This window comes from Vespa mandarinia, chromosome 6, assembly GCF_050613455.1.
Source record: "Vespa mandarinia isolate Hongniang chromosome 6, ASM5061345v1, whole genome shotgun sequence".
NCBI lineage: Eukaryota > Metazoa > Arthropoda > Insecta > Hymenoptera > Vespidae > Vespa > Vespa mandarinia.
The window spans coordinates 8,489,731-8,515,000 of record NC_140815.1 but is presented as its reverse complement, the minus strand read 5'-3'; the positions used below and the strand labels follow the sequence as shown (position 1 = coordinate 8,515,000).

The following is a 25,270-nucleotide window of genomic DNA, read 5'->3' as shown; positions in this document are numbered from 1 at the left end:
GCTGAACATACTACGAACGTAGCAGTTCTTGTTACGGGAATAATTATAATCCATAATGAAATTGCAAATTATCGTGAGAGAATTGAGATCATAAATCATTATGAATCTCAATAAAATTAAAAAGCGTAACTCACGATTTATACATTAACAACAACAAACAACATACATTCGCTGTTGTCTGTCAGATTGTTTTATCGTCAACAGTCACATTTTCAATGTTCCAAACGTATCTTATGTTACGAGAAATGTCATACGATGACTTCCATTTGTTTTTTCTTTTTCTTTTTTTTGTCTTTTTTCTTCTTTCTCTCTCCTCGAGAGAAATTGTACGACCGACGCTGAGGTTTCGTGAGAGATTAGAAAAAAAAAAAAAAATAAACAAACAAAAAGAAAAAAAGAAAAAAGGGGAGACAAAAAAAAGGGAGGAAGAGAAGGAGACGAGAGGAAGTACCCGTCATATTTGTAAGATTTCAAATCGTTCGATTTATTCGTTCGTGATCTTACCCTCTCACGTCACGGAACGTAAAGCCCTTGTCTCTATTTCCCTTGGTTATATCCATTCACGCTCAGGAATATTACACCATCGGGGAATTTCGATCGGAACGAGGACGTTTTATATAAACGAATGTTCTATTTCGGAGTATCCCTATACACTTTCTCGATTCTCGTTTTTCATCTTTCCCTCGGTTTTTCTTTTTTTCTTTTTTTCTTTCCCATTCACTCTCCCAGGTCATAAAAGTAGGGTAAGATAGTCACGATTTCGTCGTTATTATCGACACAACCGTAGGGAAATATATAACTGCGCGAAGGTTGAAAAGTGAACGGGAGAGAGGGAGAGAGAGAAAGAGAGAGAGAGAGAGAGGGCAGAGGAGGAATAGGAAGGGACAGAGAGAAGAAAAGAAAAGATGGTAAACGAAATTCGTCGATGCATGAACGTTGTTACGCGCTCACTTTCACGACGGAGAAAGAAAATATTCTCGTAAAGGTATGACCATACATAAATGCATACATGGTGCTTCAACCATCGAGAAGGTATCATAAATTCCTTTGGTTTCTATTCAATCGAGAGCAACGATCTCTATGTGGTTTCGTTCGATAAAAAAGAAAAGGAAAGAAAAGAAAAGAAAAGAAAAAAAAAAAAAGAAATAATAATAAAAGGTTCTCCGATAAGCACAAATAGTATAGCCATTGTTATTTGCAAATTCGATTTATTATAAGCAAGACTTCGAGATTTTTCCTTAGATCTTATTAATACAATTTTCCCGATCTATTTTTCTGTCGATCATTACGATCGAATAGGAAAAAAAAAGTATAAAAAAATAAGAAAAAAAAAAAAATAAAAAGAAAATAATAATAATAATACGGAAGAAAGAGAGGGAAAAGAAAAAGAAAAAAAGAAAACGATCATTCGATCGAGGAATTCGAAACTCGAATCCATGATCGAAGTTGGAATCGCCGATAAATTTGACTTCGATTTTAATTAAAACGTCAAGGACGTCGGATGTAAGCCGACTTGACTTTGGTCAAGGATGTCCAACCGTTGACACAGAGTTCGAATAATGGACTGCGATATATTCTGCCGTTGACAGATCGAAAAGCCGTCTCTATGCCAATATGTACGCGTGACAAGGTATAATCTTTAAACTTGCTCTTACGACGAAATAAATCCCCTGTTTATCCGTTTTATCGTCTATCAAATAACATGAAGATATGTGAATTGTTATTGCGTCAAACGATTGTAAACGATTACTATATTTACATCTATATAATATATATATATATGTACATATTTTTTTTGTAATTATTACATTCATCAAAATATGGCCCTTTGAACGTATGTACTGTATATATGTACTATTATGCGAGCAGTATATATGATCATCTATGGATTCCTGGCTAAAATCATCGAGCAATCTTCTCGTTCGCGCTCGACGTAATAACGGACAAACAGATTTGCAAATTACCATTTGGATTAACTGTGCATTAGCATCGTACGAATGCCAGATAGATAAAGGAAGAGAAGAGGAACAGTGGGTATGGATAGAAGGGACGAGAGACAAGGGGCTTTGATCTCGACGTACAAAGGGAAAAGAGGGCTTTCCGCGTGGTATATATGCTTCCCGTTGGAAAGCCACCATCACGTGGGTTCACTTCCTCTCCCTCTCATTCCTCACCCTTCACTTTTCCCTCTTCCCTCTTTCTCCCTTCTCTACCGGTCACTCTCAATCGATTCTTGTGCCAATATCGACGCTACGTTGACCTCAGCGTTAATAAGCTCCACCTCATCCTGCCATTCCTCTCTTCATGATTGATGTCACTCGAATTAACGAATTATTGTCTGTGCGAGCGAGAGCGAGAGGGAGAGAGAGAGAGAGAGAGAGAGAGAGAGAAAAGTTTTATCTCACAGAAACGATCTCTTATTTTATTTTTATAAATGATAGTAAGAGGATGAAGAACAAAAAAAGAAAAAGAAAGAAAGAAAGGTAAAAAATGCAACACCTGGAGATAGATAGAGAAAATTATTATAAAAGAAAAAAAAAAAAATAAAGAAAAGAAAAACAATTCGTTCCTCGTTTCCAAACAAATAATTCAACGTTTATTGTTATTATCGTAAAGAAATAAATATATATTTTTGTTCATTATCCCGCATTCCACTTTCCCATTCAATTGGACGCTTTCATAAATAGAGAACGATTGGAAATTATCGGAAATTATTCATGTATAGAGATTTTGGCTATCCGCAAACTTTACTCCATAGAGAACTCACCGATGAGGTACCATTCCCCGTTCATGATGAAATCGGACAAGTCACCTCCCTTCTCTGACTCGAGGACCAGATCGAGCTATCAAGGTCAAAGTTTGATTAAAACGAGCGTATATTCTAATATTGGCATACCGTATTAGTATAATTATAGTAAACTTCTAAAACTTTAGAAAAACGTGCGCTCATGCATAAACGGATGCATTTTATATATATATATATATGTATATTATATATATATGATTTACATATGTACATATATACATATATACATATATATATATATATATGTATATATAAAGCATATTAGATATTATAATACAATACATCCATACTTTCGAACAAGACATGCGATTTCATAGATAAAAAGGAGAAACGATTATTTTTCCTGTTTATCTTTTATTTATTTATTTATTTATTTATTTATTTATTTCGTTTTCATTCTTTTTCTTCTTTCCTTCTTTGATTTACGATAAGGAAATCGGTACAAATTGTAGATGGTTGTACCAGTCGATGACCAAACGGAAAATCGTTCCTTTAGTTCTTCTTTTTTTCCTTTCACTCTTTTTTCTTTTTGCCTAGCTGGCTGGCCAACAGAATCGAATCACGAAATAAAGAATTAATGGCGGCAAGTTGTTCCACGCCAAACATTTTTACGACGACGTTCTTGGTCTATTGATTTTTAATTCGATCGCCACTTAAATTCCCTTCCCTTTCCTTTTCGCGAAAGTGGTTTTCGTTTGGTCGTAAAATAGAAATAAAAGTGGTATCTTTTGTTGATCTTTTTTCGATGTTACTCGCCTAACGTTACTCGATTTAACATGCGAAACTAAGAGGAGAAAAGTTCGTGCAGCTTCCATGTATGTATCTATGTATCAATGTATGTATGCATGTATGTATGTATGTATGTATGTATGTATGTATGTATGTATGTATGTATGTATGTATGTATTTACGTACAAGGTGAAGATGTCGTGAAAGAGAGCAATTTAACATTCGCGAAGTTGCCGGCTCGTCGGTGAAATTCAAACGTGACACAATCATCGGAATTGAAATTTCTTTTTCTTTCTTATTCTTTACGATTTCTCTTTGATCGTCGTTAAAACGAATAACATAAAGATAATAATATCGAGAAGATTTTTTTTTGTTTGCCTTTATTTTTTTCTTCCTTTCTTTTTTTTTTTTTTTTTTTTTCTAAACACTTATCATAGCCACTTTCTTTTAAAGGTCGGACGACCTATCGTAATGAAATTTTCACGTATGACATGCGAGAGCAACGAGAGATTGTAAAATTAAACGTCATCAAAGCTTAAAAAAAAAAAAAGGATGATACGAGTGACTGAATCGAATCGGAGGATAGAAAATCTCTTTTTTCGTATCTCAACCCCCCTCCTCTCTCTCTCTCTCTCTCTCTCTCTCTCTCTCTCTCTCTCTCTCTGTCTGTGTAGTTTTTTATTTCTTTTTTTCCAGCATCGTTGAAAAAAAGATCGTTTCGTTTGGATTTTAGTAGTATCTGTTGCTCTTTGATCGGCCGCCAAATGGAATGTGCTTGTATATGTATGTACTTTCTGACGAGTCCAAATAACCTGTTTCCCCCTCCCCCTCCTGTCGCATATACTATCCTTCTTTTCAACGGTACGACCTCGCGAAATTGTCCTTAAATCGTGTGTCCAACGAATTATTTGAAATGTTTTGACATTATAAATTATTCAAGTACGATAGATCGTATCCGTATTAACTCATGAAACATTCATTTAGATTACTCGTACTCTCAATTTTCATCGAAGCGAGATAGATTAAATGGAATAACGTGGCTTTGATTAAAAACCGACGTTTTCTTTTTTCTTTTTTTTTCTTTCTTTTTGCGTGCGTTTTTTTAACTAACAGAGATAGATATGGTAAATCTTTTCCTTCGGATTATTTTTATCAATAGAAACGAATTAACGAGAATTAATCGAAAACGAAATAGATTATCATCGTGGATAAAATTAAATACGTAAATACGTACTTACGTATATGATATCGATTTTGCATGAAATTATCTTTAACGAGAAGGTTAATACAAGGGGAATCGTATTTTATCGTAAACGTTTTGTGCACGAATGAATAACTATTGAAAGAAAAACCTAATCGTGAGTTATCATCTATCATTGTTTTACATTGAAATTAAATCGATAACGAGCAAAACACATGGTATCCTCGTTGAAACAACTGAGTAAACTCGAATAACATGAAAATTTCCTTGTGAAAATTTATCTCATGATATACAATCGATCGATCGTGACTGATCGCGAATGATCGAGATCAAGAAAAAAGAAAGAAAAGAAAAATATACACGTGTTATATCATTTCAAAATAAATAATGTAACGTTTGAATATATCCGACGAGCCATTTTCTACGAATAAATTTCTTTTCGAGTGATACACGAACGATTGCTCCTTGTTTGTCACGTAAGTAGTTTGATTAAAATTATCTTCTCTCTTTTCTATATATACATACAATATACATTATATATATATATATATATATATATATGTGTGTGTGTATGTACGTATGTATATATATGTCTTTAGAGAAAAAAAAAAAAAACAACGAGACGAGTCTCGACCATTTTCACGACAATTCCCTATTACGTTCATCGACGATGCTCAAAGTAAATGCTCAAAGTATAGGATCCCTAATCTATACCTTTATTACACAGGAAATCTTTCAAAGGAATTCGTGAATAGTTTGACGAGTATCTTGGATCATTTCTGAGAGCTGGAAACGGTAAACGATAATGTACAGAGCGACAGAGATAGACGGTAGATAGGTTTGTATCTAATGTATACTATGTTAGTACGTGTACGTCTGTGTCCATGTATGCGTATACGTGGAACATTGAAATATACGGACTATAGTGAACTTCGTGCGAATAACAAATATGCACAGCTGCTCTCACGTATACTACATACTCCCTCGCAAACGTAACACTGTGTGTTGGAGTATACAGTGCCTACATGTACATACATATGTACAGAGGAACGACTAATAGGTGTGTCCCTTTAAATCGCAATGCAAGGGTGATGATAGATACCGACAAAGAGATAGAAAATCAGAGCCTGAAAGAGGACACGAAGGAGGTGAAAACAGAGAGAACAGAATATAGATATATAGATTCCTACGTGCTACCTAATAGTAGCTCTAGATATATTATGTACATATATATGTATATATATATATATATACATATTTATACATATACATATACATATACATATCGTATATCGTTAACCGCATGCATCTCTACATCCTCAAAAGGACACGTATTTTGGAGAAACGATCATATAACGTACACCGATGTACACCGATTAACAATAATAATAATTAATTAATCAATTATACGGGGACATGCGACACACACACACACACACACGCGCGCGCGCTCCACGAGCGTGTGCATTTAATTACACAGACGAAATACATTAACTTAATAATTTAACGTTAAAACAAATTCGATATGAATGACTGAATTCATTTTCTTTCTGCATTATTTCTTTTTTTTAATTTTTTTTTTTGTCCATGATTTTTGTTTTCTCCGTCGTTTTATTCTATTTCGTTTTATTTTATTTTATTCAATTTTCTGTCATTTCTTTTTTTCTTTTTTTTTTCTTTCATTTCTCTTTTTCCCTCCTATAATTTTAGTCCTCCATCATACTTTCTATTCTTTTTAGTTTCTATATTATTTTATTTTTCTCTTTCTTTTTTTTTTCGTTTCCTTTTTCTACGAGAACTTTCCAATTGAACAACATGGATACATATTGACATTTAGAATACATAGACACATATAAATATATAATATAATAACGTATGGCGTTAGAGAAATAGAGTATAGAAAATTCGCTATAATATATATATATATATATATATATATATATATATATATATATTTATATATATACATGGAATCTTGAAGGGTCAAATGAGACGGGAGAAGAGACATTAGATAGAAAGAGAAGTAGATAGATAGATAGATAGATAGTGAGACAGATATATAGATAGATAGATAGATAGATAGATAGATAGATAGATAGATAGATAGATAGATAGATAGATTGAAACAGTGAGACAGAGAGTGGTGGAAAACGTTATATGCAGTATACGTTTGGTTGATAAAATGCGCTCGGACTGCGTTCTCTTGAGTGTGAACGAAAAAAATATTGACGCGGTGGTGGGGCGGGCAGGGGATTGGGGAGGAAAGGGCGGAGAAAAAAAAGGTGAGAGAGCACGGGGAGTGGCACCTAGCGTTTAAAAAAAAAAAAGAAAAAAAAGGAAGAAAAAAAAAGAAAAATAAAACAAAAAGACAGTGAGTGAGAGAGAAAAGGTGCGAAAGGGGGAAGGTGGAAAAAAACGTTCGACCGTCTCTCGATACGAATTTACGAGGTAAACGAGATTCGAAAGTGCGCTCGAGATCGTCCATCGTTGACACGAACGAACACGTTTCTCTGGGATCATCGAATCACGGAAGATCGTTTCGCTCGTAAATCTCTACTCTTGGTTCTGGACTTTGTGAGAGAACGAGAGAATGAGGGAGAGGAGGAGAGAGGGTTCACCAAAGGGCGGAGACACGGTTTAGCGTAGCGCGAAAAGTTACGACGATTTTTTAAATTTCTCCTCACCGATTTATTTTTTTATTCTTCTTTTTCTTTTCCTTCTTTTCTTTTTGTCCTTTTATATTGTCCACTCTTTTCTTTTGTTCTCTTCTTTTATCTTTTTTTTTTTCTTCTTTTTTCTTTTTTTCTTTTTGTTTTATTTCTTCTACATAGCGGTCGAGGATTAAAAAATAAAATTCTACGTTTTTTTCTCCCCTTTTCTTCTCCCGGCAGATGTTAATTCTTGTCTCGGATAGATAATATATCTTTTTGTTTTCTTTTTTTTTTTTTTTTTCTTTTCTTTTCTTTCGTCGTTCTTCGACCAAGGACTCGTTCAAATTGTCTAGGTAAATCGTTTAGATAAAAGGAAAAAGAAAAGGAGAAAAGAAAAGTAAGAGGAACGAAATGAATGAAACGGGTAAAATATTTTCTTATTTTCTTTTCTTTGCAAGAGTCGATTTTTCTTTCCAACTGGTTTGCATGATACATACATACATACATACATACATACATATATATATATATATGTGTGTGTGTAATTTTTGACAAATGATATCGATCGATCAGAGTATCCAAGAAAATTGGTAAAAGAAAGAATGAAAAATATGTTACAACGGTGAGAAGAAGGAACAGTGATCAAGGAAGATAAACGAGCGGATCGATCGTCCGTGCGTAAACCGATGACGGGGATAACGATGAAGAGCGATCAGAGTAAGTTTCTTGTCTGAAATCTGTACACTATGAATATATATAATAAATATATACACTCGATTAAAAATTATATAATAAATCTAAAGAGGATTAGTGGGAATGGTAGTTGATAATTGACCGTGCTCTCTCAACAAACGTGTCAATCGCGATATAATTTTCGCGACTATTTTTTCTCTTTATATTTTTTTTTCCTTCTATTTTTTTTCTTTTTTCTTTTCTTTCTTTTTTTTTTTTCTTTTTTTCTCTTTTTTTTTTTTTTTTTTTCAATTTCAATTTGAAACGTTCTCGTCCGACTCGCATTGTGCTTGAGGTGATACGAGGAGCATTTCTCTCTTTCGTTACGTATCCTTGTCTCGAGATATGCTTATCAACAATCTATTTTCTCATACAATTGATTTTATATACATATATATATATATATATATATATATATATTTATATATATAGGTATACATGTATGCAGATGTTTTTAGAATTTTTTTCATTCGCACGGAAGACTCGTCTTTATAACAATATTTTTTCATACATATATATATATCTTTTATTTTTTTTATCATTAAAGCCATTTCGAGACTAATCGATCGTAATCGTAAGTGAGACACTCTCGAACGATGAAAATCATTTCGAGAATTTTTCCAATTCTAGGAAAATCTCGAAATGTCGTTCGAATAATCGTGATAAGCCAATAAAATGTTTTTCGGCAATTGTGATCTTACATGTGTGCCCCGTTATTTGCGCGCACATTTAACGCAAACAAAACAATATCCTTGGATTATATACATTCGTATCTCCCGTTATCCCAAAATGCACCCTCGGGCACGCAAGTAAGAACGCATCCGAACAAATAATGCATCCATGTCGCGTACAATGGCGGCTTCGTCTTAGATTTTATTATAACATTTCTTCAAATTGACACAATTTCTTTTTTTTTTTTTTTCCTTTCCTATTCATAAACTCATCGTAAACCTTTCATCGTAACGTTTATTACGTCGAAACGTATACATCTTGAAAATTATATCGAGTAAGTGGAAAAGCATAAGAGGGAGAAAACTTGAAAGATTTTTCGATATCGAAAGTCTTAGAAATTATTTCTTCGAGATAAAAAGAAAAAGAAAAGAAAAAAAAAATAAAAAAGGAAGAAAAAGAAGAAAAAAAGGGAAACGCATTTTTATTCCTTAAAAGAGCAAAACCTTTTTATCCCGTACAAAATCGATGATCTCAAATCGATGATCGCTTGTATTTATCTTGTTAATGGAGGAGATATCGAATGGGTGAATATGAGGGGTAAGAGAAAAAGGAAAAGAAAAAAAAAAAAAGGAAAAGAATTAAGTAGCTTTTTCAAGACCCTTTTCCGATCGAATACGTTAATATACGTCTTATCACGATTCTTCTTTTCGACTTGAAAAATGTTAAGGTAACGGCGTCAGACGTTGACGTAGTAGAATTTAACGATAAAATGGAGGGCGATCGCAAGTTAGATGTTGAGAAATTTAGGTGTCGAATGCGAGCTGATTTAGAAATTCGGATAAACTACGTTGAAGAGAGGGTGGAAAGAAAAAAAAAAAAAAGTAAAAATGGAAAAATATTGAAAAGGATCGTGGCGTATTTATCGTGAACGAATGATGGTGAAGAGTGGGGGGGGGGGAGATGGATAGTGAGCAAAATTTGAAAAAAGAAAAAAAGAACTAAAAGAAAAAGAATCAAAAGAAGAAGAGGAAGAGGAAGAAGACAAAGAGAAAAAAAAGAAAGATAGAAAGAAAATCGAGAATAAAAGTGATTCGGTTGGAATGGCGTGTATTAGCAAGAAAAGAGAGAAACACTGAGAGAGAATCGTAAGGTATAAAGAAAGAAAGGAAGAGAAAAAAAACCAAAAAGAGAAAAAGAGAAAAGAAGGAAAACAACAAAAAAAGAAAAAAAGAAAAAAAGAAAAAAGGATGAGAAAAAGAGGGAGAAGAAAGAACGCGTCTTGAGACGCATCGCCGCTCGCGTTTCAACGAGCGAGTAACCACGGGTGCAACAGGTGAGAGAGACAGGTATTGGGTAGCACGCTTATTTCTCAACGTCTAGTCTCGCCTCGATCGCCTTCCAAGCGATTTGAATCGGACCCTTTGCACCCTTGGCTCAATATCTTTTTACCCCCTTTTCGCTCCTCCTTCGTCAAAAGATTCGACTCTTGACGTACCCCCTTTCGTCTACGAAAATTCTGTTGCTTCTACTTCAATAGGATTCTCGTCTACATATTTACATACACATACATATGTATATATATATATATATATATATATATATATATATATATATGTATATCTCTTTTTTAGATCCTTTTATTTTACTTTTATTACTCAAGAAATACTACTCTCTATTATCTTTTTGTCTATATTTATTCATTTATTTGTTTATTTATTTATTTAATTATTTACCATATCAGAAGAGATAATATTAATTTTCTTCAATTTCAATTCGATGTCAAAATAGATAGAAATATTTGTTAGACAGACGGAAAATGCGATGATATATATACAGATTAACAATGGTTTATAACGAAAAGATTATTATCTCGTGACACTTATGAGAATTTGTTAATAAAATAATAATCAATCGCTTATGTGCATTTTAATTTGATATATATATATATGTGTGTGTGTGTGCGTGTATGTATATATGTATGCATGTATGTATGTAGGTATAGATATCTCAGCGCATTTCCCACATAAATAGATATTGAGATTGTTAAGCGTATTGGGTCTGCACATGTCAATTTTATTAACACGATTAAATAATACTTATCAATAGCAGTAGCAGATATGTATTTCTCGATCTATATGCAACCGCACGTTTACGTTCGACATAATCATCTAGCTGGATCATTAATGTGTGTAAATTAATTCGATCAACGTAGATTTCATTGAGCCTAGCGGAATTAGAACTAACTATCGTTCGATTGTTGTACATGATTTCTGAAATGATTCGTATTATTGTTTTCCCTGAGAGAAAGAAAATAAAAAATAAATAGAAAGGAAAGAAATAAAAATTAAAAATGGACAAATGCAACCTATCAAATGTTCATTTGACGCGTATTAATTTTATCTTAGAAAAAGAAAATTTTTTTATACTGAAAAGTATAACAATATTATTCTCTTATGTCGTTTTATATTAATCTTCTTCGTTAATTTATTAAGAAATGTCATTTAAATTTGATTCAAATTTAAGGAGACACCTTTTCAAAATACGAGCTTATCGGGTCGATGAGCTTTCATAAAAGACATTCTCCCTGATTGGCTGATTTTTCTCGCTCCGTTTAACTTTTCCACTTGCTAGGCTCGTGCGAGCGTAACCGATTGACGAGTTATGGTCTCTTACTTCTTACGTATGACTATAAATTCAGTATTCAAGAAGGATCGTATTTTCGATTTTCGTAACAATACGAAAACGAACATATTTGATCCTTCATTGCGTACTTTTCTCTTTTGGTTTTTTTTTTCTTCCTTTTTTTTTTTTTTTATTTTTAACAGAAAAGAAAGAAACAAAGAAGACGAACGTCCTCTTTCTTTCTTTTTTTTTTTTTTTGCTTAGAGAATCAATAATTATGACGTTCCACCAATGTATGCGAAATGAATGCAAACTTAGCCTAAGCGTAGCCAAGCGAGCCCTTATTCTTGAGATGTCAAAACTCTCCGTTTGTTTTTTCTTTTCCTTTCTTTTTCCTTTTTCCTTTTTTACTTTTCTTCATCTTTTTCTTTTTCTTTTTTGTTTTTCTTTTCATCTCTTTCCTTACTCATTCATTGAAGAAAATCTCGATTTACGATCTTTCGCAAGAAATACGAATTCTATTCGTCGAAAATGATTTGCGTCTATAAATTACTATAAGCGAATGTATTGATACAACATTTAGCAATGACTCTGAATTCTTTTTTTGATCGAATTAAATACCTTCTTCTGACTGACGCATTATTATAAGAAAACATGTACTTATTATATTTATCAAGTTAAATATTTACGAGATTATATATACATATAAAATATTATACAGAAAAAAAGTTAACTATTGCAAAGGATTGAAATTAGATTTCCAAGCGAATAATTAAGAGGATTACGAACTATGTAATAGTAGTAGTAATAGTAGTAGTAGTAGTACTAGTAGCAAGGGTAGTATTAGTAATAGTAATAATAATAATCGTAATACCAAATGGATATTAAAGGACAACGAAGTAATTAAATATGAACTTATTAATGCTGTTTATTCTATAATATCATCGTTTTGTCGCAAAAAGTTATCCTTCGATCTTAAAAGATATCAGGGTCATGCTAAATCTTTCGAAAAGAATCAAGGATATTCCTTGAGGATCGATGTATCCCGATAAAATCGATAGAAAAATAAAGAGAGAGAGAGAGAGAGAGAGAGAGAGACAGAGTCAGAGAGAGAGAGAGAGAGAGAAACAGAGACAGAGATAGAGAAAAAAATAGAGTTAGATATAGAGTTAGATAGATAGATAGATAGATATATAGAGAAATAGTGAAAGAGAAAAATATTCGAGAATCTCTCTACGCTCGTAGAATTCCCGATCGAAGGGAATCATTCCAAAGTAATTTCGATATTCCTGACAATGACGTGACGGTTTGTCTCTCGTTCGACGAAAGATCGTAGTATCCTATCGCGAGTATGGTTGATCTGTTCGTTCTATCGTCGAAGTTACGAGGAGAATGAGATAGTAAGAGAGAAAGAGAGATAGATATAGATAGAGATAGAGAGAGAGAGAGAGAGAGAGAGAGAGAGAGAGTGAGAAAGAGAGAGAGAAAGAGAGACATATATATATATATATATATATATATATATATATAAAGGTTTAGGGAAGAGGGAGAAAGGGGGAAACAAGAGAATTAGCTTTTGGAAGGGAGGGTCCAAAGGGAAGTCGGATTCGGAGTCGATTCACGGAGAATTTCAAGAATGAGGAGTCGCATCTGGCTGGCATGGAGACGTCGCTCAGCTATAGACTCCACGACGGGATTTACTTAGTCTTGGAATCGAGAGGTTTAAGGATCGATAGATCCTGCGAAGCGTCTCCTTTGGCGAACGTTAATACGATCGTCAAAGGACATGCTTTCGGGACGATACCAAAGGATTCCGAACGATTTCGACGTTTACTATGACGAAAAAAACCAAAAGAGAGAGAAAGAGAGAGAGAGAGAAAGAGAGAGAGAGAGAGAGAGAGAGAGAGAGAGAAAGAGATACACACACACACACACATACATGGACAGAGAAAAAAGAGAAAAAATTAGGATCAAGAGTGCTGAGCTCGCAAATTTTCATTTCTCTTCGAGCTCGGAACAATGAACTTTATGAGGGTAGCGGGTGCCGGGGAGATACCAAGGATGGAGGAAGGACATTCGTTGCGTACTCGTCGCCCGGACGAGGGTAATACTGGTCCCGGCAAATTGTTCATAAACGAAATGGCCGGAAGTAAGGATGGAGTTGTTATGGTGGTGCTACTGGCTTCGAGGATGACCGAAGCGAGCGGTAAATTGTATAAAACGGATGTGACACGGTTATATATTTTCTCAACTTTAAATGTTGCACAATTTTTTCTAGGGAGGAAAATAACACGCGCGCAAACACACACACACACACACACAGAGAGAGACAGACAGAGACACGCACTCAGACACAAACACGCAGGATCCTATCTTCTTTTTTCTCAAATTACTTACTCGTTTCAATATTAACGATGAACATTTACGACTTTTCATGACTCGTAGATATATATTTATGGACGCATTCGTTCGATCGTACAAAAATCGTAAAAAAAAAAGAAAGGAAAAAGAAAAAAGAAAATTAAAAAAGAAAAATCATGTCGTAAACGTCGCTTCTTCCTCTTCGCCGTATAACAAAGAACAAAAAAAAGAGAGAAGAGAGAGACAGAGACAGAGACAGAGACAGAGACAGAGATAGAGATAGAGAGAGAGAGAGAGAGAGGGACAGAGAGGTACGAGAAAAGGACACTCTCGTACCGTATCGAAATCGTTCGTAAAGCTCGCCTCGTTAAAGCGACGAATCGCTCGAACGAGTAGTCAGGAAAATAATGAAAAAAAAAAAAGGAAAAGAAAGAAAAAAAAAAGAAGAAGAAGAAAAAAGAGAAGAGAGAAAGAGTGAAATATACTGGGTATAAAAAAAAATGTAAAAACATGTACGTGTGGGTATAGTACTTGTGGGTATAATATGTGTGTTGGTAACGATCGAAATCTGACAAAAAGAACGAAGAATTAAAGTATAACCCGTAGGAAAAATCAATCAGGGAGAAATAGTGTATATGTATGAGTGTGTGTGTGTGTGTGTGTGAGAGAGAGAAAGAAAGAAAAAGAAAGAGAGAGGTAGGGATCAAGAGAGAAAGAGAGATAGATATGTATATATATAGAGAAAGAGAGACAGAGAGACAGAGAGAGAGAGAGAGAGAGAGAGACAGAGACAGAGAGATATTAGAGAAAAGGATTGGCTGCAGAGTCGATAGTAGAGCGTCGTGGACTTGTTATTCCATGCTAAGTCGCAATCCCAGCTCAGACATAATCACGTGGTCCCTGCTTTGACTGGTCGATGTATATATGTGTGTGAAGCATGTATAAGTATATTTTTTTGGAGTCTGTGTCTCGGATATCCTGCACCTCCTTCCGACGTATTATTAAATATATATAATATAGTTTACGATAGAAGGGGTCGAAGAAGGGGGGGGCCTCTCTCGAGAGAGAGAAAGAGAGAGAGACAGAGAGAGAGAGAGAGAGAGATAAAGAGAGAGGGGGCAGGCTTTTGGGCTTGTGATTTGTAGTGCTTAGTTTGGGGGGCTTCGGGGGCGGCGATACACGAAAGGGGGGCCAGGGGCAACCTAATAAGACGATAATCCTAACTAAATTTCATTCCCTTTCTTTCATAGTTTTTTTCTTTCTTTCGTTCTCACATCGTCATTCATCATTTATCCATTCGAATTGTTCTTCCGTTTCTTCTCTCGTCTTACTTGATTTGGTTTCCGTTTTTCCTTTTTGTTTTGTTTTGTGTGTTTCGTTGTAGTTGTTGTTTCTTTTTTTTTTTCTTTTTTTTTTCCTTTCTTTTTTTCTTTCTGCCTTTGTCTTCAATTAAAATTCTTATCCCCTTTTCTTTTTCATCCTTCCCTTTATCTTCGTCTTCCATTAAGACTCGACTCGTTGTTCGTTTTATTTTTACGATTTATCGACGATTACGCGCACGGCATATATACCATTGTACTATGATATAAAATGTATGTGTATGTTTCTATTATATATAATATAATATTTAATATAAATATATATATATATAATATATAATATATATAATATATATAATATATATATATATATGTTAGGTATATATATATAAAATATAAATAAAACAGCGTATATAAAAGCTTTCGCTCGATGATCCGGTAAAAGCCCGTGAAAGAAGCAAGGAAACACCGGCCAAGCGACATCAGCCCATTTTAGCGTTCCTCCTCTATGTAGGAGGATTTATAATATGATAGTGAAACATTGAATAGATATATAATATATATATAGAATATCTAGCCAATTCGTGCTAATCGCGAGTACGCGTGCATCTTGCCATTCCGATACCATCCGGGGACGTTCGTTCGTTCCTTCCTTTTTTATTGTTTTTTATCTTTTTTTTTTCTTTCTTTCTTTTTTCTTTTTTTTTTTTTGTTTTTTTGCTTTGTTAACGTACGTACACTGCTCTGGACCTTTTTTTATTTCATATATTTTTCTTTTTCAATTTTTCATTTCGTTTCGTTCGTCATTCCAACAAAAAGAAAATAAAAAAAGAAGATATATACATATATATTAAAAAAAAAAAAAAGAAATTCGACGAGAACGATCCAGCGTCCTCCTTCGTTTCCACGTGCATACAACAAGGATCACTTGGGCGAAATATTTTGTTCTTTTTTTATTGGAAAAAAAAAATGAGGATTAAATAAGGAAATTGTATTAGATTTATATCGATTAGTAGAATAGAAGACGAGAGCATTATCGATCTTAAAGTTTCCTTTCCCTTTAAATGATATTATATGCCATTGAAACTTGTTAGTGTCGTAGTAATTTAGCAAAGTATGAAAGATGGACGTTGATAGTTGATTAAGGCATCGTTATAGTCAAAGTTATCTTAGGTGAAAATAGATTTGAATGATTAACCCGAGAATATGTCGCTCAAATATCTTCAATCAAAATTTATTGCTAGCGAGTTGAGTCGAGTCGAGTCGAGTCGAGTCGAGTAACTTGGAAAAGGATAGGAAACGTATCTAAGTTCAACATGCTGCCTAACTATTTGGAATCGAAAGTATAATATATTACGAACACAGACAATTCTCCTATGATAGAGAGAGAAAATTCTAAGGGGTTTGGCTTTTCCAAGTTGGGAAAAGCCAAAGGGAGAAGATCCGAGTTTAAAATCATCGTAGTATAATGTTGAAAAGAGAAGAATGAGTTTGAGATATGAGAAAGGAGACGATGTGTTTTCGTCGAAAGTTCGAGGAAAAGTTTTCAGTCGTTTGGACGTGTCTATGCACACACTTATGCAGTCGGACGTATGATAAATTGTAGATGGCTGAAAACGCGCGCTCGCACAAGAGAGAGAGAGAGAGAGAGAGAGAGAGAGAGAGAGAGAGAGAAGGAGAGAGAGAGAATTCTTTGCGCCTTGAGACGAGGGATGTCATGAGTATGTCAAAGTGTCGAGGCCAGATCGTAAGTAATATGAATTTATCATAGGATCGTACATGTTACGCGCCGTAGAGCTAAGTCGAGAGTGCCGAGGGAACGAGCCTGACAAACTGACTGTTGCAACTCGAATAAAAGTATCCCTATATACATTCCGTAAATACCCTGACTCAAATAAATGGGAATCGAGATATATAAAAGAGTATATAAAAAGAATTTTCAGAAAAGTCGAATTATTTCATATTTGATAGTTTTATCATATTCGGAGTTTATTAAGTTTTTCCTTTCACTTATAAAAAGATATTAAATTTTCAATGGTGAAAATGTGAAGCTAGGAAAAGAGTAAGAGAAAATGAAAGAGAGAAAGGTTATAGATACATGTATAGAAACGATGAGAGAGAGAGAGAGAGAGAGAGAGAACACGCGTTTCTCTTTTATTCGAATCGGTTGTGACATGACAAAGTTATGTAGTTGAAAGTTGCATGAAACTATCGTGAAAACGATGATGGAAGCCGAACGGTAAAGCCTCAGTCGTTCACCACGAATGGAGATTGTTGGTCGTTCATCGAACTACGATTTCACACGTTCGGTAGACGTTAATGGCGATCAACGAGATTCTCTCGAAACAGATTGACATTTTTCACGATCGACGCTTTCGTCGAAAGAAGTTTGGCTGAAGTTGTTATTCGTGAAAAAATAAAAAGAAGAAAATAATAAAAGGAAGAAAGCGTATATTCGTTTTGTAGTAGGGGGAAAAAAAAAAGAAAAAAAAGGAAAGAAAAAAAGAAGAAATTATTATCCGACTTCGAATGATTTTTATTAGGTTGCTCCGAGATATGTACATGCATACTCGTTGTAAAACGAGGTCAGTGAAATTTTTTTCGTCAAATCAATACCGTCCAATTGTTCGATACTCGTCGACTCGTTTTTTTTTTTTTTTTGCCAACACGTAATAAAGTGACTTTATAGAAACCACCGAAAACTCCGATCTGATCAAATCAAATTTTGCATCGATCCAGCGAACAGAAATCTATATTCTACTCTAATCCCTCACGAAAGTAGAATATCTCAAATTATATCGTTATATAAATCTTCTTTTAACTCATCTCTTCATATGTCATATAATCATTAGAGAGAGAGAGAGAGAGAGAGAGAGAGAGAGAGAGGGTGAAGCGATTTTTATTCAAGCGAGAATTTCGAACGAATCGTTTAAATTACAACACGAACTATTACCCTCCCCGTGTTAGTGAGATACAATTCGGAAATAATTTAACGCGCCAACTTGGAAACTCGATGATTCGTAGTTAACGACGAATTTCCGTATTCGGGTGGTTACGACTAATGGCGAAGACCGCAGTAGAACGTTGATAGTTAGAGACATTTTAAGCAACGACGGCGTCTGCTTTTCCTCCTATCCTTTGTCCCTGTTCAAATTTATTATTCAGAATAAAGATATTTTACGTTTCGTCTCGTGAAATGTAAGAAATTCGCGTAAAAAAAGAACGAGAAAAGAAAAAAAAAAAAAAACCAGAAAAAAAAACCTTTTACTCTGTACGCTTCGTTCGAACGAAAAACAACAAAGAAAAAAGAAAGCGAATGTCAAAGAGAAAGAAAGAAAGAAAGAAAGAGATGGAAGACGAGTTCACTCTGACATTGACACGTAACTCTCGACAATACAATAGACTCCTGGCCTTCTTTGACACCTTCGAGAAGATCTTGACCTTTATTTGCTTTCTCAGTAACTAAAGCTAAAGTAACAGCAAACTGCTAGAATACGGTGCTTTTTTAGTTTTTCACTCGAGCTCGTGTCTGTTTTTCTTCCCTCGAACGTACGGCATACTACAAATAGAGAAACGCGATCAACGTTAGAAGAAGGGGATCGAGAATGAGGAGAATAAGGATGAAGGAGAGGTGGAGGAAGAGGAGGAGAAGGAGGAAGCTAGTCGATTCTCGTCGACCACTGCTACTATTCTCCTTTCCTCGAAGTTTTTTACCCTTCGAACTTTTTTCTTCACTTTCCCGATCTTCTTCTATTCATTTACTTCTACCACATCGTTCGATCTTTACGTCTTCCTTTTCTTTTTCTTTTTTTTCTTTTTTTTTATTTTTTTTTAATCTTCTCCTTTTCTTTTTTTTTCTTTCTTTTCTTTTCTCGTTTCTTTTCTTTTTTTTTTCCTCTCTCTTTTCTCCTTTTTCATCCCTCTGCATTTTTTCTTTGTCCCTTCGTTATTTATTTATTTTTTTCTTTTTTTTTCTTTTTTTTTTTCTTTTTATTCACCAAACCATTAATTACCACGAGTCTTCTCGCGTTTGTTTAATATTATTGATACACGTATAACTTAACACGTGTATATATAAATATATATTTTATATATATATATATATACATATATATATATATAAAAGAGGAAATATATAGACGTATATATATATATATATATATATACACATACATATACACACACATAAAGAGAATATATATATATTATATATTTCTATATATAAATATATATATATATGTATATATATATATAAGTATATTATATAATATAACGTATATTATATATAAATATATTACGAATAATATAAGATCCGAGCTGAAGCTACGAAAGCGTGAGAATGGCTATCTATTGAGCATTGCTATTGTTGCACTGAGTTTCGTGTCGGACAAAGAAGCCGCAGTTTTGTGCCCATAGGCGCAGGAACGTGGCTTTTTTTCCATTGGAACGGGCTGGAACGGGTTGGACAGACAGAGATATAGAAAGAGATAGAGAGCAAAAGAATATGTTCGACCGTATATGTATGTATATAGTTTCCGTGTGTATGTGTGTGTCAAACAGTCCTGTGTATGTATATCTCTGTATTTCCGTGTTTCTTGTATTTGCGTGTAAAAGAGAAAGAGAAACGAAAGATACAGGTAGACGGAAGAACTCGATACGTTGGAACTCTCGTGAAAGTGGCTAACCCTTTTGTAAAAATTTTGTAAAAAAATGTTATAAGCCTTCGAAAAAGACTGATCATTATGATAAAATATATATGATAATTTCTTAAAAGCAAAACGTATACATTATACCTAATAATAATACCTACCAAAAAATTCGTACTAATTCTTATTATAAAAGGATCTACCGAATTTTTCTCAATGTTAACGTTATCTAACTAATTAAATTTAATTGAAGTACGATACCATTAAATTATTCAAATCATTCGAGTTTCACGAAACAACGAAAGTATTCTGTTCGAAGATTGAAATTTTATTAAAATGACGTGGAATGATAGCTTATACTGGATGGGGAATAATTATAAGATAAAAGTTACAAAGTTATTTATATATTATATATTATAAATGAATTTTAATGAACGAAGGAATAAATAAGTATGTATAAGGATTTGTTTAAGGGAAGCTTTTCATTTATCGTTTTAAAATGTCGGCCGAGACCAACGTAAGAAAATAATTATTACGAAAGGGATGAATTATTATTATTATTATTATTATTGTTATTATAGTTATTATTATTATTTTATCGACGATAGTTACTCTCTCGAAATTTACTAGATATATACTTTCTCAAGTAATTACCTGGAAAAACGGATATACACTTGATGCGAAAAGAGATAGTTTCTCTCTCGAAATTGTTGGATAAACTTCTGTTAAAGTAGGTGTGGTGATGGGTAAAGAGGGAGGAGGAAGGGTGTATGGGTGGGTTTCGAGGTTTGGAAGGCTCGATAGGGAAGTTTAATCGAAGCAACGACGAGAGGAAGCCACTTTCGATAGTCCTCCGTTCGGCCGACTTTCCGTCTTCCTGTATCGACCTTTGAAAGGGGGCACAGAGAAAGATAGATAGATAGATAGATAGATAGATAGATAGATAGATAGATAGATAGATAGAGATAGAAAGAGATAGAGAGATAGAGAGAGAGAGAGAGAGAGAGAGAGAGAGAGAGAGAGAAAGCAGTATAGATAGATATAAAGAGAGAGAGAGGGAGGGAGGATGGGAGGGAGAGAAATCTAAAAGGAAATAAAGAGAAATGGATTATTATTCGCCGTGGATAATTCGTAGGATTCGTAATGAAAGAGTTTTGGTGCTCACTGTGTTTTCTTTTTGAGGAGTGTTTAGTGTTTAGTGGAGACAGTAGTGTGTACCTGGTTGCCGTCGTAGGTCCAGGATCCGAACTTCATGTCACAGTGTTGGTCGTCAAAGGGGAACCAAGTGATGTCTATCTTGCATGTGCTCTTGAAGATGCCCGGTGGGACGTACAGGCAACTGCCGTTATGCGCGACCACCACGTTTGTTTGGTACGTCCCGTCGAAACCCTCATCCGCGCTAACGTTTCATATGTGTATAGCATATATTTCTTCGATTAATAATGGACGAGTCTTTCAAAAGGTTCCAATCGTTAGATTTTTTTTTTTATTTTATTGCTATTTGTTTCGCTTTGTTTTTCGTTCAATTATTGTTAATTTTTTGTTCTTTTCCGCCTTTTTTTTGTTTTTTTTTTTTTTTTGTTTAGATCGATCCGATTCTCGATTGTCGTTCTAATTCGATGAGAGATTTCTTTTCTTTTTTTGGTTGTTTTTTTTTTTTGATTTTCGTTTTTTTTATATATGTATATATCGAGAGATAAGATCGAGCGTTAAATGAGACATTATAATGACATGACGTTTTATCATTTACACTCTCTTGCGCGAGTAGAAATCAACGAATCTTGTATCGAAGTTAACAAAGCTACGATGGTTGATACGATGCTATTCGATTCTATAGAAATTCAAGATCAATGGTCCTCTGTAAATCTAACGTTCCTATCTAGTATTCCTTTCTCTTTCATTATTCATTCATTTTATTAGGTAAGCTTTGTTCGTTTCTTAAGAGACATTCAAACGCGATAAAAAAAATCGATGCTTATTATATCTTTCGATCAGAAACTTTTCTTTCTATTTCTTTTTTTTTTTCTTTTTCTTTTCTTTTAATCTTTTCTCTTAACAATTTCTCATAATTTACGTTGAAATTGATTACAGATAAAAAGGAAAGAATGTTAAATGGAAAATATCATAATTCTCATTTAAGATTAAGTTAATTGAAAAATATCAAAATCTTCGTTTAATGTTTCGAACGTATGAAATAAAATTATATATGTACTCGTAGAAATATGTAAACACACATACACACACACACACATATATATGTACGTCTTATTTATACTAGGATATATATTTACACATCCAATGTGAGTACATAAATAAAAGAACGGGAAAGAGACGGTTCGTTATCTCTGTTTAATCCGCAAGAGAATAATTCAGATCGCACGTTTTAAACGGTATTAAAGGGATAACGAAAGGATATTTGATAAGTAGAATTCCCGGGAATTAGTTAAGTCGCTTTAAGACGTAAAAAAAAAGAAAGAAAAAGAAAAAAAGAAAAAAAGGAAAAAAGAAAAAGAAAAAAGGAAAAAGATACTAGGAAAAGAAGATTATCAAATACGAAGAACATACTGAAGATTGTTATTGAAGATATGCCTCTTGTTTCTTTTTTTTCTTTCTTTCTCTCCTTTTCTTTTCACTCGACGTTCATTCGACGGAGAACAATTTCCCCTCTCCCCGTCCCCCATGAATTACATTCGATCTCGTTCGGCTAAGTTATGTCATGTAAATTGAAAATAAAATAAATCGAAAATAAAGAGAGAAGAAAGAAAAAGAAAAAAAAAAAAAAAAAAAAAAAAGAAAAAAGATATAGAAGATACACGTGAAAAAGTTTTTTTACTCGACTTATCGATTAATTTACAAATAAATTAAATTGTTAATTATTGATTGTCCATTGATTTAATCTAAAAGCTACGAATACTTTTATATCGAATAATAATGCTCCAAAAGAAGAATTTAAAATTAACTCGATTATTAACTCGAAGGAAAGTATTTCGTATTACTTCTTCTCGTTTTTCTTTTAAAATGAGAGCAAACAAAATAAGACGACAGCGAGGACAACGAGGAGGACGACGACGACGACGACGACGACGACGACGACGACAACGACGACGACGACGATGATGAGGATCATTCGAATCTTTGTACGTGATACTACGAAGAAAATGATGCTCAAGATAAGAAACACACTTTGCGGTATACTTTTACATTCGAAGCACGAGTACTTGATTTTTATTTTTCTCCTTTCTCTTTTCTTTTTTTCTGTTTTTTTTTTTTTTCCTTTTTTTTCCCTCTTTTTTTCCCCTTCAAGCAAGCATCAAAGCACACGTAACCATCTATAGACGTTTCGAGTGTTGGTGAAATAACGTTGCACTTATACACACACACACACACACACGCGCACACACATAGGGTTTATTTATACTTAATTTTTCAAAGAGCTTATCATATCAAGAAAATGAGTTTCTCGAGAACATTAGAAAAGTAATCGATCCTTCCGAATCTTCTAAGTTTCTAATAATTTATCTACATCAATTCGATGTACTTTCGATAAATCTATTCTTTTAATTACTCATTTTTATTTATTTCCTTTTTTTTCTTCCTTTTTATATAATCGATTGATAAATAATTATTCCATTTCGATTTAATTCTTTTTTTTTTTTTTTATCATAATCGAACCGCAATCTTTTTTATACGTGAGATTTCAAAGGACCATTGAAAAATGCAAACGTTTATGCAATTATGAATATAGATATTATGTAAGAAAAGAAATTTTCGAAGATCTTCGATTGACGAAAGTCAAAGCATAGTTAATATTCTTTCGAATTTACGCTCGACCTTACTTCGTTCTTTTTTCTTATTTCTTTTTTTTTTTTTCTTTTTTTTTTTTTCTTTCTTTTACGTTCCTTCTCGCAAGCCAATATAACAAAAGGATTATAATAATTCATATTACGAAACGCGATTTTCACGAGGATTAATTTAAACGTTTTGCATTGTCGATCGTTATCAAATGAAATTTAACGCTTCATGAGAATGATTTTAAATGTTGTATTTTCGGAATTTTCATTCCATTTTAAATGTTTCTTTATCGATGCGTGAGATTATACCGATTATTGTCTGTTAAATTGTATTGATATTTGCACGAATCGTTTGTTCGTTAGTTCGTTGATTCGTTCGTTGGTTCCCCGTTCATAGTATTATTTTCGAGCTCTATCTATCATGAGTATGCATCCTGGCGTATCGCAGCGTATTCCATAGATATAGTAACAAGTAATTAAGTACGCTAATCTGTCGGTGATAAGAGGTCAGATAGAGAGTTAAAGAGATAGATAGATAGATAGATAGAGAAGAGAAGAGAAGAGAGAGAGAGAGAGAGAGAGAGAGAGATAATACCGATTGACAAGCAATTAATCCCAACCTTTTAACAAAATACCTTGTACTCTGTAATTACTTTATAATTTAAAATGTTCATTAAGAAGAGAATGTCGATCGTCACGTAAAAACATCTACACTTTATAACAAATTTAAACTCACTTTATCTGTGTGAAGAGAAGAGATAATAATGGTAGAAAAAAAGAAGAAAAAAAAAAAAAAGAAAAAACTAAAGAAAAGATATAAATAAAAGTAAATTTTGTTTCTTTACAGGATTAATATTTCCTTTCTTCGAGTAATAAAATAATACGGGAGAGAAACTTTAGTGATGTTAATCGCGTCGTTGCAGTTGTTTCCGCAACCGATCAGATTTATTGATCTCTCCGTGGTAATAAACAGATATGTAGGTACTTGTACATATGTGTAAGTACTAAAATGTACAACGATAGAGTACAGATAAAGAGAGAGAGAGAGAGAGAGAGAGAGAAGAGAAACCACGATGGTTCGCATATTATCGACAGCAACGGCAAATCAATTCGCGTTAACGAGCCCCTCGCTGAGATTTAATGACTGAAAGGTAATACATTGATTAATGTATTCCAGATGAGATATTAAAATTTGAGTTAATTATGACTTATGGTGTGAAAGACACCATTACATCTTATATCCATATATTTTATCTAACTTAAATCATTAATCTCGTTTGTTTTAATATATTTTCAACGATACGTTTGAGATTATATTGTTACGTGTTTTGGATAATAAAATTTTCGTTTGATGACGTTTGTTGTTGCTAAATTATATTCTATAATCGTAAGGTTTTAATTAACGTGCTACGTGTAACCATCAAAGGGTTTGTTACTTGTATCACGATCTTCCGGTTAAATTAAGAAAAATGTTTATGAGAATGATCAAAGAGCAAAATATAAATAAACTAAGTAAAAATTAATTTTTCCTTTTTATTTTCCTTGATTTTTTATGAAATAAAAATTTTAATTCAACCATTACGATTTTATAAATATAAATATATAAATATTATTTGATAAAATTTATTCCTTTTTTCAAAGGATCTGTCGTATTTTATTATTAAAGAAACATTATAAGTTAAATTTGATTTCTGATTTCCCATCGAATGATAACAGGAAACATTGGGAAAACAGTCGACG

At 33.4% G+C, this 25,270-nt stretch overlaps 1 protein-coding gene across 6 annotated transcripts in view; it reads right to left on the bottom strand.

Annotated features, from left to right (window-relative positions):
• Nucleotides 1-25,270, bottom strand: part of nAChRalpha6 (nicotinic acetylcholine receptor alpha6) — a 246,307-nt gene that overhangs the window by 78,836 nt on the left and 142,201 nt on the right. For all 6 annotated transcript variants that reach the window (XM_085657693.1, XM_085657692.1, XM_085657696.1 and 3 more), the window contains exons 6-7: nt 20,958-21,138; nt 2,768-2,843 (exon numbers count right to left, since the gene is read on the bottom strand). In XM_085657693.1, coding sequence (XP_085513819.1) covers nt 2,768-2,843; nt 20,958-21,138 — 257 coding nt within the window. The remainder of the gene's footprint in view (nt 1-2,767; nt 2,844-20,957; nt 21,139-25,270) is intronic.